Source organism: Urocampus carinirostris, chromosome 7, assembly GCF_059441175.1.
Source record: "Urocampus carinirostris isolate Australia breed hairy pipefish chromosome 7, RoL_Ucar_1.0, whole genome shotgun sequence".
Lineage (NCBI taxonomy): Eukaryota > Metazoa > Chordata > Actinopteri > Syngnathiformes > Syngnathidae > Urocampus > Urocampus carinirostris.
Window position 1 is genome coordinate 42,078,946 of NC_142355.1, and position 14,509 is coordinate 42,093,454.

The following is a 14,509-nucleotide window of genomic DNA, read 5'->3' on the forward strand; positions in this document are numbered from 1 at the left end:
ACCTAAAAGTCTTGTTTTTTTTTCAAAAGCTGACCATGCGCCTTATAACACAGTGCGCCTTATATATGGCTCAATATTAAATTCGCAAGGTCTCGCAACTACGAGAAACAGCCGCCGACTCCATTTTTCGCGCTGTGCATACTGGGAAATATTAAACGATTGGTAGTTGCCGGGGCTCGTGTTGTATTTGTTTACTAAGTGGCAAAATGGCTACCCCATTAAACTGCTTAATTCATATTCAACAAATACAGTATTTGTCTGAATCCAGGGTTATGACTGGTGAAGATGTAAAGCACAATTTACCTTAAACAAACGCAGAATTATTCAGAATGTCACGTTTGAGAGAGAGAGAGAGAGCGAGAGAGAGAGAGAGAGAGAGAGAGAGAGAGCGAGATTCTCTTTCATACGTGCATTTGTATAAGAAAATGGCTCCTGTTAAGAGACACGCGTACAACGCCGAGTTTAAACTCAAAGCGATCAGTCACGCAGCACAACACGGCAATAGAGCGGCAGCGAGAGAGTTAAACTTAAATGAATCGATGGTACGGAAGTGGAGAAAGGATGAAGATAAGCTCCGCCAAGTAAGGAAAACTCAACAAAGTTTCCGTGGCAATAAAGCAAGATGGCCAGAGTTAGAGGAGACACTTGAACAGTGGGTTGTTCAACAAAGAGCGGCAAGCAGAAGTGTCAGTACGATAACTATACGTATGAAGGCAACAGCGCTGGCACAAAAACACCGGACGTGTTGGATGGCCCATTCACTGAGATATTGTCAATTCGAACACAGCAGAAGAAGAATTCGAGGGATTCGTCGATGAGGAGCTTATAGAGTGATCTTTGTTTTTCTTTTGTGTGTTTACGTTTTACATTTTACAGTTATTATGTTATTGCTTTGCACTCGTTGTTTTTGCACATTACGAGTGTCACTTTATTGCGATTGCACTAACGTTTCATTTAAAATAACAGTATCAGACGTTTTTTTCTTTGCGTGTTGACTAAATGGACAAAAAATAAAATGATATGTCGATGTTGTTCAAAGATGTGTCACGAAAATGCTTTACCTCAGAGAAAATAATAAAACGGCTGTTTATTTATTTTGGGAGTGAATGGAGTTGTGGAAAGCTTGTTTGTTAATAAAGTTTGACCTTTTTGAATATTTTGTTGACATTCCCTTGAGCGTGGCAACATCTAGAGGTTGCATAAAGTAACTACATTCTCTACTGTAGTCAAGTCGTCACATTTATTTACCGTAAATAGCCCTTAATCCCAAAAATGTCTCGAAGGACTGCACAGGATTACAATTACAAAATTGCACAATTACCTGATCTTAAACCAGCATGCACTTATAGCGCCTTATAATGGGGTGCGTCTTATGTATGGCATAAGTTTTAAAATATATCATTCATTGAAGGTGCGCCTTATAACATGGTGCGCCATATAGTGCGGAAAATACGGTACATTGTGACGCTGCCCTTTTAAAAGGGGGAGCAGAGCTCAACTCCAACACAGGAAACAAAGGAGCAGAAGGAAAACAAGCAGAGGAGAGATGTGAAAAAGTTTTGCATTGCAACTAAGTTCTCTAGGGAGGAGTTCAAACCTGAGAGCCACCAATTCACGTCACAACAAAGGACTTTGCTGCATTCGAGGAGACAACCTGTCCTGTCCTTTTACAACCCAAAACCAGTTTGAGAGCAGCAGTTAAACCTGTGACTAGCCCTTCATAGACTTGTACTAGCTAATCTTCCTTCTATTCTCATAGTTATACCCCTAGTTGAAATGCAATATTTATTATACACCACTTTACAGCACTGTAAAACTTTTAAAGTGTTTGTGTTCTGTTTGACCTACTAGAGCTGAGGTGGCCAACCCGATCCCTGAGAGCTGCATGTCCTGCATGAGTTTGGAGTTTCTCTGCTCCAATACAGGCGATTCCAATCACCTGGATTATTGTTAAGCTCTCACAAAGCTTTCTAACAAGCAGAAAATTGGCATTACCTGTGTTGAAGCAGAGAAACCTCCAAAACATGCAGGACATGCGGCTCTCGAGGACCGGGGTGGGCACCCCTGTACTAGAGAAACAATTTTACGATTAACGTCTGACACAACTTACCCTTGTTAGCGGTTCAACTTTGACAGAGTACTGACCACCAAAACGAAAGGAGTATCACACAATATAGTTAATACAAACATTTTTGCATTCATAACCATATATTTCCATTGTAATTTTGTTTTACAGGCACTTATACACATCATTTATTGCATTTTATAATCTTGAAACCGGTCACTGGCAACCTTACCACAACAAAAGGGTTAAAAAAAAAAACATATTACCCTCAACCATCATTTTCAATTTGTAAAGTTTTCTGGAAAAGCGGCAAAAAAACACTAAAGGCCGACCCCCGCCTTAACTGAACAAACACAATAAAGGGACATTTTGGTGACATATAAAAAAAGAGATGTCATATAAACATTAAGAAATCATTTTAAAATGACCCTTTGAGAATGTATTTTTCAATAACTTGCATTTAAAAAAAATTACTATCTGCACCGCTTTTCCTCAGTAAAGTCACGGGGGCGCTGGAGCCCATCCCAGCCGTCTTCGGGCAGTGGGCAGGGGACACCCTGCACCGGTTGCCAGCCAGTTGCAGGGCACACAGAGACAGACAACTCACTCGCTCATTTACACCTAGGGACAATTTGGACTGGCCGATTAACCTGACATGCATGTTTTTGGAATGTGGGAGGTAACCGGAGTGCCTGGAGGAAACCCATGCAAACATGGGGAGAACATGCCCTGTGACTGGCTGGCAACCAGTTCAGGGTGTCCCCTGCCCACTGCCCGAAGATAGCTAGGATGGGCTCCAGCACCCCTGCCACCATACTGAGGATAAGCGGTACAGATGGATGTTGCATTTTTGGTGCAGATACATTTCACTGAGTTAAACTATTTCAGCGTTTTTTCACGAAGACAAATATCAGTCTCAATTCAGAAAAAAAACATTTGTAAATCATATGAAAACCTAATCGTAGTCTTTTTAAAGCATTTTTGAAACTGAAACTATGCAATTTTGAAGCCAAGAGCCACGTACTTGCCACCAATTAGCACGAAGGGCCACCACCCTGATATACATTTAAAAAACAACTTGCTGTATTGTTTTTAATATGTTCTTTATATGCCACTACCAGGTTACAATGACCAGGGACACTGTTGTTTACATATGCTCTGTCAACCACGACACCATTAATGTCCTAGAAAAATCACAATTTCCTGCCACTGGTGAACTACCCCCCAAAACCATTACACAGGCCACCCAGCCGCCTCCACGGATACATCCTTGGCCCAAGGGCACCCCATCTGTGACCCGTGCAACACAAATCCCAACCTGAATTGTTGCCATTTTTCACTATTAGAAAAAAGATGCGTCAAATAATTGCCTATTTAGCAAATATATCTCAATACATATACATATCTCAATAATATGTATATTTCTAAGAAATACAAAAGCTGAACTGTTAAACTGTTTTGAATTCATAATGCTTGTTTATAATTTTATTTGACCACATAAAAATGACATTTATCACTTAGTTAAGTATTTCTTTGAATTTGGAACTTTTCACCCGCTCCCACTATCTCCTGGCTTATGTCATCATTGCAGTCTTGTAGTGTGCCGGTTGAATGGTGGTCCATCCATTTTAAATCTGCCATTGACATGTTTAAACATCAAACCCCTCTTTTCTACTAAACTAAGCTAGAATGAGTTAAATGAGCTGCAAGTAAATTAGTTAAATACCACAATGAACTAGATAGCCTGTAAATAACTTGCCGAATTAACTAGTTAGTTTTAACTAATTTCCTTATCTGATAAACAATAACAATGACAGATATTAAAGATCCATTTTGGATTTAGCGCCATCGACTGAGTTAGACGTCAATCATCCATTTTCCACAATTACTAGTTAACTTGGTCCAAAATGGATGAGTTAATTATTGGAAGCAGGGTTAAATGGACTCAGTCAACCACGAAAAAAAAATCATTTTTACTTTAAAATCACAATGACCCAGTTACTGGTGAGATGGCTGAACAGGTCCACATGCACCCCAGCTGCCCTTAAGGGGCACCACGATGGATACCCATGATTTATAGTGTTTTATTTAAACAACCGTTTCTGTCACATTCCCGTAAACGTAAAAGCTGTAAAAAAAAAAGAAAATTAAAATACATAGTGATCCTTCTTCTAATGTTTTGAGTTTTACACAATTGAATTAAATATTCATTTGCAACAAGACTGATCTAACTATCTATCTATCTACCCTGGTCATATCCCTCGAGAGGGGTGACCGACAGCAAGACAAACACGTACACAAAAACAAAGAAAATAAAAAGGAAAAAGTAGCAAAAAACACACACAATTTTTTGGGGGGACCATGACCAACTCAAATGCCCAAACAAGTTAAGCACCTCGGCACCTAAGTTGGTCATGCTTTCGTCCCTCCAGATGAAACGGGACACAAGAAAGCGGCCATGTCACTCGGGTCAGGGTGACACAACACACTCTTCTGTTTAACAGCAGGGTCCGACAGCTTTCACTGGTTTACCCCTGCCGCAGCATACGGGTGCCCTGTCCATCCCTTTGAACGCGTCCAAACAACCCACTATCCTTTCACAACACTTCTCCACTCATTCCTATCACCAACAAGAGCTCTAGCTTCCACTATATTTAGACTTTTCCTGCAGTGCACTCATAACACCATCCTTCCACGTCAATCGAGGCCTTCCTCTTGGTCTCCTTCCATTTACTTCTGCTCTGTAGATCGTCTTCAACATTCGCTCCTCATCTATCCTCTCCATGTGTCCAAAACAACCGAATACTCCCTTATCCACACGCTTGCTCTCACAATTTCATTTCTGAATTTAACCAATCTTGTCACGCCGAACATACTCCTCAAACACTTCATCTCAAAAACATTTAGTTCCCTTCTCAAATCTGAGTTTAGGCTCCAAGTTTCTGCACCATATAACACAGTCGGCACAATCACACGCTCATACAGTCCCCTCTTAACATCCATACTCATACTCTCGTTGCTCATCACTCTCCTCAGAGCACCCAAAACCTTGCTCCCTTGATTCACTCTGTGCAATACATCACAATCCATTCCACCAACTGCAGCTACATCAAGACCCAAGTACCTAAAAATTTCAACTTCTTCCAGCAACTGTCCATGCAACCTTATTTCCAACGCCATGCCCACTCCATCAAATGAACACTTTATCACCTTACTCTACCCAACATTCACACGTAACTTAACACCTATCACACACTCTTCCAAAATCCATTACCAACTTTCTCAATTTTTCCTCAGAATCAGCAGATGCTGTGTCATCTGCAAACAACAACTGACTTACCTGCCACACCCTTCCACTGTTCACATAAAAACTCTTCAATGCTTCCAACAACTTTCCACCCACTCCATCCATTACCATCACTTGCCACAACACCTCTCTATCAACCCTGTCATACGCCTTTTCCAAATTCACGAAAGCCAAACAAACCATGCCTTTTGTAAAATATTTCCCTCACACCTTTCATACTGCAAACACCTGTTGCACACAACCTTTTCCTTTCCTGAAACCACTCTGGTCCTCCATCACCACCTCATCCGTTCTTAATCAAGACTCTTTCATACAGCACGGACAACAAAGCGATACCTCTCGAATTGCTACATTCATACTCACATGCACTACACCAATCAACAGGAACCACACCACTTAAAAAGCATACAGTCAACAAGCGTACTAACCTGTCAATCATAGCTGTGCCACCTTTCTTCAAGCATTCAGCAGTACAACCATCCAACCAGGCGCCTTGGCCACTTTCATTTCTTTCAGTGCCTCTTGCAACTCCCATGTTTCCACAGGCTTTACATTATATCGCCCAGCTTGGGCATACTCCCCATACCACAGATCGCCTCGACTCTCACTTCTCTCCCATACTCCACATTCAACAACTCCTCAAAATACTCTACCCATCTCGTCCTGACTGAACTACCGCTAACCAGCAATCTACCATTCTTATCTTTCACTTTCTCTTCCTTTACAGACTCGCTCTTTCTTATTCTTCTCACTTCTTTCCAGAGCACTTTTCTCATTTCCTCAAAGTTCAACCCTCTCTTTCGACACCATTCATCATTTGCTTTCCTTTTTGCTGCTTCTACTACCACTTTTACCAACCTTTTCTTCATTTTATACCTTTCAGACGCATCACCACTCTTATCTTGCAGCCACTTTTAAAAGGCACATCTCTTCTCTGTCAAAGCCTTTGAGACCTCATCATTCCACCATTCACTTCCTTTCCCAATACCTCGACTAAATGTTCTCATTCCACACACTTCTTTTGCACTGCTCAAGACTGCCTCTTTAAACCACTTCCATTCCGTTTCCACACTTTCTACTAATCTGTTAATTCTCTTACCCTATCCTCTTTAAACTCTCTTTCTTTATCTGCCTTATTCAACTCTGACATTTTCACCTCCTCCGTCACACTTTTCTTCTAACTAGCCCTCCACTGTCCATCTACTCTCAGTTTTCCTTCCACATAAAAATGATCAGGCATACTACTCATTTCACCTATGTAAACGTGATCATCCAACAATCTACTTAACATCCCTTTCCTAACCACTACATAATCCATCAGTGCTCTGTCAACCATCTCACCACCATCCACTATGACAAAAGGTATATTTACTCACGTCCCTCTTTTTAAACAATGTATTTGCAATCACCAACTCATTTTCCACACATAATCATTTTTTTCCCACTCTCATTTCTTCCTGGTACTCCATGTCTACCACATTTTCAACCGTTCCATCACCCACTCAAGCATTCAGATCACCTCTCTTTCATCTTTGTTTCACTCAAGGCTAACACATCAACTTTCCTTTAAGTCATCATCCTTCCGATCTCCTCTTTCTTCCACTCAGTCGCTTTACTTCCACATCCTCTCACATTTAGTGACCATATAACTCGGGTTTGCGAGACCTTTCGGTCTCCCGCCCCCCTTTCTTTGCCATGCTGTCTCTTAGGGAGATAGAGAGGAAAGGATATCCAGTCCCCTCGCTCCCTCCACTTTAGTCGCCTCTTATGACACGCAGCAGACCACGGTGGGAGAATTCTCGCACCTCCCAGACCAGGACCAGATCTAACAAACCTGAATTAAAAGAGCATTCTAAATGAACAAAAACTTTTAATGGAGTGCATTATGACCATAGTTAACAGAAAAACCTTTAACTGTTCTCCTGTTAGGAAATCCCTTCAAAAGTGCTAATTAGCACTCATGCTGGTGACAATTTGAACACATTGCAACACCCATCGAATGAATGAATCTTTGAAATGACAAACAGTAATCATACTTTGTGCCCTTATCAGCCAGGTTCTCATCTCATGACACTCTTTTGACTTTTATTAGCAGACTCACCTTTTTTATTGAAAAGTTGCTAAACCTCATTTGTATGGTTCACAGACTTTCTAACTGCTGATATAGACTAAACGCCCTCAGCGAGACTCCTTAAAAATAATTTCAAAGTTTTCAAACTAAAAGTATTTTCTATGTCCGCTCCAAATTAAGAAAATAACAGCCTGACTTTAAGAAATATGTAAAAATAAACTTACATTGTTTTATATTATAGAATACTGGTTAAAGGTCCTTTAGAAGCCTTAGTTAGCGCATATCCTTGCATTTCTTATATCTGCTTTTTTTTCCATCTTTTTGGGGGTTTGTGTTAGTGTTTGGACTCTAAATGAAGCAGGCATGTTCTTTCACCATCTTCATACAACACTGACAACAAGAAATAAACCTGCGGGGCGGACCATGACGTTAAAAAGTAACAGCTTCAATTTAACCTAATGCAGCAGAGTAAGAGTTCCGTTTCTTATTCATAAATCTACTAAATTATTAAAATTATAGTGATTTAAATATACTCCCAGAAGTACAAAATTTCTCAAAACTTATTCAAGTAAATGTAACCTATTACTACCCCCCTTTGCCTCCTAACTAATGTGTTCTGCCAAAACAGCTTTGCTAAGAGTATGATAAAAGCAGATATTTGCAGTACAGTAAGCACATTAACCATTAGATGCACTGATGTGGAGGAAAAAGATTGTATGAGTCAGTTATATGAGCGATATTGTTTTTGTCGTCCCCGAATGCCTTCAAGTGGCATCTGGACCACACACGGCTTTCTAGTGGACACGCAACATCATCTTAATCACTGTCATTGTTCGGCAACTGACATCCATATTGAGTGAAGCACATTAATAAAAGCCTTCTGTGAGGTTAATGTGTATATTGATGGCATCCAAACACTCCATTGTTGTGTACTTAATTATTTATGTATTTATTTTGTTTTGGTAAATACTGATGAGCGTCTGAACCTTGATGAAAGATGAAAAAAATATTATTAGGACTCAAGACATTGTTTTGTTTGATTTCAAACTGAGCAGTCATGCCACACAAAGCATGACCTCATCAATTTTATGCCACTAAGTACGAGGGACGCACTTGACAATTTCCACTTGGTTCTTAGCTTCACGATAGGTGTCAAAGGTTCAAGCTGAAATGAGTCCAAATAAGGTCACCCATGAACAGAGAAACCCATTACACAAAAATACAACAGTTTCATCATATATCATCCCAATACTCCAGGTCTAATTGTACAGTTTCTTGGGGTATATTAATGTGATTTATATGCAAACCCCCAAAATAATCTCAAAAGATATTCGCATGACACTACAATAAGAATCGACCGATATGGGACTTTTTAGGGCCGATACGAATCATTAGTAGTAAGAGGCTGATAACCGACATTAAATTTGTTGTAAAAGCTTAAAAATTGGCTTTTAGAAATTTTTGATTATACAAAAAGAAACAAAGAATCTTTAAGAAATTAGAATAAAACATTTGTGTATACTCGGGAGGCGCGGGGGCAACGGAGGAGCTTCACGAGAGAGAGAAAAGAAAAATGCAAGAAAATACAAGGTAAAAGTAATGAAAAAGAAACAAAAACAAAAAAGGGGAAAAAGATAAAGATAAAAAACGTGGGAAAAATAATCTAAAAAAAAATAAAGAAAAAAGAAAAAAGTTTGGGGGTATCCTTTTGATCGGTTGATTTAAATAATTAGCAAATATATCAGGTCAATCTTTTTGGCAACCCTGTACTTCATCTTAAAAAGTGTGATAAAATACTTAACTGTTCTTTTGTTATGCAACTAAGTAAATAAATAAATTCCCAAAATGTTAGTATTGTACTGCAAAAGATTTTTTTTTTAAATGGAATGCTCGTGTAAAAGATTTGGACAGTGCTATCTTTACAATAGTACCCTAGTCCAAGTGACAAAACAATAATTTAGCATTCCCGGAAACTCAGCAAAATGCAACTTGATTTAATCTCAAGATTTGGACTTGTTCGATAATTATTTGGTTGCCACACACAGGGTTTATGTGACTCATTATTGTTACAAGCGACGATCACAGACTTCGTGTGACTGCTCAGAACATTGGAAGCTTAGAGGGAATGTTGGTCATATTGCTTCAGCAGTAGGAAAAGCACAACAGTGCCTCGACGATCTGAGGAAGCTGAGGAACACTCACATCCCCAGACCTCTGATGGTAAACTTTTACAACTGTGCCATCAGCAGTGTACTCACTGACGAATGCTTAGTGTGGTTCTCCTGCTGCACCAAGTCTGAACAGCAGGCTCTGCAGCGGGTGGTGAAAGCTGGTGGGACAATTATAGGAATAACTCTGCCTGAAGTCAGTAACATCTATACCACTCGCTGTTTAAGAAGAGTCCACAACATCTTGCGGGACCAGCACCATCCTTTTCACCACCTTTTTAACCTGCTGCCTTCAGGGAGGCGATAGCAGTCATTACAGGCCAGAACATCTAGACTGGCCAACAGTCTAGTTCATCATGACCAGGTAAAGAGCCTTGCATGGCGGATGCAGCCATCGATGTGTGAGCGTGTGTCTGAATGGGTAGGTTTGAAGCACATTGTAAAGCGCTTTGGGAGGTCTTCAGTGACTTGAAAATCGCTGTATAAATGCAGACCATTTACATAACATAAAAACTACATTATCTGTAAATGCACAGGTTATTTATGAGTAATGGGGTTTTAGCGATATTTATTCTGGATATTGATTGCGTGGATTTTGTATTTTATCTAAACTATGAATAAATGGATCCTCCAAGCGAAGCTTCGTTGCTCGTTGACAAAAATATATATTCTAAATCAATTAGAGGTAATATCGGGAACAATCCACCTCGACCCGACTCTAGCGTCACCTGCTGAAAGATGGTCGTGTAGTGGGTTTTACATAATTCACCCACGGAACTATTGTTTAGTTAGCGAGTTCCTAGGGGGACTCTTAATTCGGCCGGCTCAAGCCACTCTCGTGTTTGTTTTGTTATTGCAAGTTTAAATGTCATTAAAGCAGCTTTCGTTGGCACCTTTGTTTGACACTCCGCCTACGACTCCCGTCTCTGCTCGTTACATTGGTGACCCCGACATTAGTCTCGTGGAAGTTTCCGAGGCCGTGCATAGTACTGAGCATACCGACATGGCATACGCGCCCGTTCTCAAGCTCCCCGAGTTCTGGGAGTCATCGGCGTTAACATGGTTCGCACAAGCAGAGGCTCAATTCGCCCTGCGCGGAATCACTGATGATGACTCTCGCTATTACCACGTGGTGTCTGCTCTGGGGAGTTCAACTGCAGCCAGAGCGGTGAGCTTCATCACATCCCCTCCTGAACTGGATAAATATAAGGGACTGAAGGCATATCTCCTCAGAATCTTTGAACTGTCGCGTTCTGAGCGTGCTCGACGCCTCCTTGCTATTCAGGGCTTAGGAGAGAGTAAGCCATCGGATCACATGGAAATGATGTTAAACTTGCTTGGCACCGAAGAGCCAAATTTTCTTTTCACTGAACCTTTTCTGCGTCACATGCCGCCGCATGTCCAGACAGCGCTTGCGAATACAACCATTACAGATCCGCGTGCACTGGCAGAGGAAGAGGACCGGTTTTTCCTGGCCACACATAGATACACACATGAGGTGCTGGCCCCTACACGCACCTACACACCATCAAGTGCGACGTCCCCAGCCAGCAAGGCACGCGCGGCCACTGACGATCAGAATGTGTCAGGTCTGTGTTACTACAATGCACATTTTGGGCCCAGGGCCAAGAAGTGCCGTCCCCCTTGCACCTCCAACGTGACGGGAAACTTCAAGGCCTGCACTCTGTAGCGGCCGTGAGTGCAGGCGCAAGAAACCGGCTACTGTTCATCCGGGACGCCATTTCCGGCCAAAAGTTCTTGTGTGACACCGGCGCCCAGAGGAGTGTCCTCCCTGCCACTGTGGACGATGTGGGGGGGGGGGACACATGGACCTCCATTAACTTCTGCCAATGACACCCCCATCCGCACATACGGGACACGGACAGTGGACGTGTGTTTTGGGGGTCAGCAGTTTACATGGGACTTTGTCACTGCGGATATTGTTTTTCCTCTTCTTGGTGCAGATTTTCTGTGTGCCAATGGATTACTCGTCGATGTGAAAAATGGCCGCCTCGTTGACGCATTGAATTTCTCCTCTCTCGCATGTGTCCGCGACAAAGGGATTTTTGAGGGTCTGTCCAGCTCTCTCTTGGACGGTGATATTTACCACCGGCTCCTCGCTGAGTTCCCCAGTCTGGCGAAGCCCACCTTCTCAGCCTCCACGTCCAGACATGGGGTTGAGCACCACATTGAAACCAAGGGGCCCCCTGTTCATGCCAGGGCCCGACGACTCAATCCAGACAGACTGGCAGCTGCTAAATCCGAATTTGCTAACATGGAACGTCTCGGCATCATTCGCCGATCAGACAGCCCCTGGGCCTCTCCACTACACATGGTCCCGAAACCAGGCGGTGGCTGGCGCCCATGCGGGGACTATCGCCGCCTTAACGAGGCTACCACGCCCGACCGTTACCCAGTCCCGCACATTCAAGACTTCTCTGCACACCTGGCGGGCAAACTTCTCTTTTCCAAGGTGGACCTAGTGCGGGGATACCACCAACTGCCAGTGCATCCCTCAGATATACCGAAGACGGCCGTGATAACTCCATTTGGGTTGTTTGAATTTCTCAAGATGCCGTTCGGACTGAAAAATGCCGCTCAGTCCTTCCAAAGGCTGATGGATTCAGTGCTCAGGGACATGCCTTTTGTGTTCGTCTACCTGGACGACGTCCTTGTTGCCAGCTCCTCAGAAGAGGAACACTTGGAGCATCTCGGAGACCTCTTCACAAAGCTCAGTCAGCATGGCCTGATTATAAATCCCGCGAAATGTGTTTTTGGTGTACCCTCCATCCACTTCCTCGGGCATCTCATCACCAAGGATGAGGCTTCCCCCCTACCGTCTAAGGTAGAGGCCGTCTCCACCTTTCCTCAGCCACCAACAGCACGGGGCCTCAGGGAGTTTCTCGGCATGGTGACATTCTACCATAGGTTTATTCGCCGAGCCGCTGATGTCATGCGCCCACCCTACGAGGCCCTCAAGGGTAGGTCACCCAATCAAGCTGTTGAATGGACCACTGAGAGGACCAAGGCATTCGAGGACACAAAAACCGCGCTGTGCCAGGCAGCCATGCTGGCTCACCCAGCCCCCGGAGCCCCAGTCGCACTGACTACAGACGCATCAGACCTAGCAGTGGGTGCCGTGTTCGAGCAGTGGGTTGACAATGCTTGGCAGCCACTCGCCTTTTTTAGTCGCCAGCTGGTCCCCAGAGAACGTAAATACAGTGCATTCGACAGAGAACTACTTGCCATCTGGTTGGCGATTCGCCACTTCCGTTTCATCTTGGAGGGCCGTGAGTTCATCGTCTTTGTTGATCATAAGCCTCTTACGTTCTTCATGTCCAAGACGTCCGAACCGTGGTCCGCCCGCCAGCCAGCTGTCATTCATATCGGAATACACGACTGACATCAGGCACATTGCTGGGAAGTCCAACGTGGTTGCGGATTGCCTGTCCAGAGCAACCATCAGCGCTGTGCAATTGGGGCTTGATTATTCCAGTATGAGTGTGGACCAGGCTTCTGATAACGGCGTCCAAACGCTCAAGAGCTCAGACACCGGTTTGCGGCTGGAGGAGGTTGCGGTCGGAGACTCAGGGGCCATGCTTTGTTGTGACCTCTCCATGGGTTGGCCTAGGCCGCTTGTCCCTGCTGGCTGGCGTCGGGCTGTTTTTGAGGCAATACACGGCCTGTCTCATCCTGGCAGGAAAGCATCCATTAAGCTAGTGGCCCGGAAGTTTGTGTGGAAAGGGATGAGAAAGGACGTCCGGGACTGGAGTGACTCATGCGTGGCATGTCAACGCGCCAAAGTGCACCGTCACATCAAGGCCCCATTTGGTACCATTCGCCATCCCCGAACGGAAGTTTGACCACGTTAACATTGACCTGGTGGGCCCACTGCCCCCTTCACACGGTTTTACTTACCTCCTGACGATGGTGGACAGGACGACCCGTTGGCCTGAAGCAGTTCCGCTGACTTCCACCTCAGCTGTCGATGTGGCCCGGGCGTTCATCGGCACATGGGTCGCCCGTTTTGGACCCCCTGCAGATCTCTCATCTGACAGGGGCGCACAGTTCACCTCCGAGGTGTGGAACACGGTGGCCGAGAGCCTGGGAGTCAAACTTCACCGCACCACTGCCTACCACCCCCAGGCTAACGGGTTGTGCGAGCGGTTCCACCGCTCGATGAAAGCGGCCCTGCGCGCCAGCCTGACCGATGGGGACTGGGTCGATAAGCTACCCTGGGTCATGCTGGGACTGAGGACCTTCAGTGCTCTTCAGCTGAGTTGGTTTACGGTCAAGTGCTGCGGGTGCCAGGTGATTTCATCCCAGACCCAACGACACCCTGGGCTGCATCCAGGGAGAAGTCCATCTTGCAGTGCACTGCGGGAGCGTTTGTGCCTATCCCCACATCGCGACACGGCAGGCCAGTTTCACGGGTTCCCTCCAACCTGCGCTCGGCTGGTTTTGTCTACATTCGCCACGATGCCCACCGCGGACCATTGCGCCCTCCTTATGATGGACCGTTTAAGGTCCTGCAGCATGGTGAAAAGACCATGGTCGTGGACATTGGTGGTAGGCCAGAGACTGTCTCCGTGGACAGGGTTAAGCCTGCCCACATGGATATGTCCAAGCCATTGGAACTGGCCCAAGCCCCACGGCGCGGCCGTCCTCCTGCGGCACGACCCTCCGCCCCTGTGGGTACCCACTCTGACCCTCCGCCCCCAGCACCTGTGGGCTCTCCAACTGAGTCCACAAGCTCTCACCCCTCCGCTGTTCCAGCTCCTTGTACCCGCAGTGGCCGGGTCAGCGTCCCAACCAGGCACAGAGACTTTGACTATGGGTGAATTCTGGGGGAGCTTGTGTAGTGGGTTTTACATAATTCACCCACGGAACCATTGTTT

General features: G+C 44.5%; 1 protein-coding gene across 1 annotated transcript in view; it reads right to left on the minus strand.

Annotated features, from left to right (window-relative positions):
* LOC148363352 (tetraspanin-33-like) overlaps positions 1 to 12,996 on the minus strand; it is a 44,004-nt gene extending 31,008 nt beyond the window's left edge. The window contains exons 1-2 of the mRNA XM_088341114.1: positions 12,939 to 12,996; positions 9,702 to 9,772 (exon numbers count right to left, since the gene is read on the minus strand). Of these exons, the coding sequence (XP_088197240.1) occupies positions 9,702 to 9,772; positions 12,939 to 12,996 (129 nt within the window). The remainder of the gene's footprint in view (positions 1 to 9,701; positions 9,773 to 12,938) is intronic.
* Between the last annotated feature and the right edge of the window lie 1,513 nt (positions 12,997 to 14,509).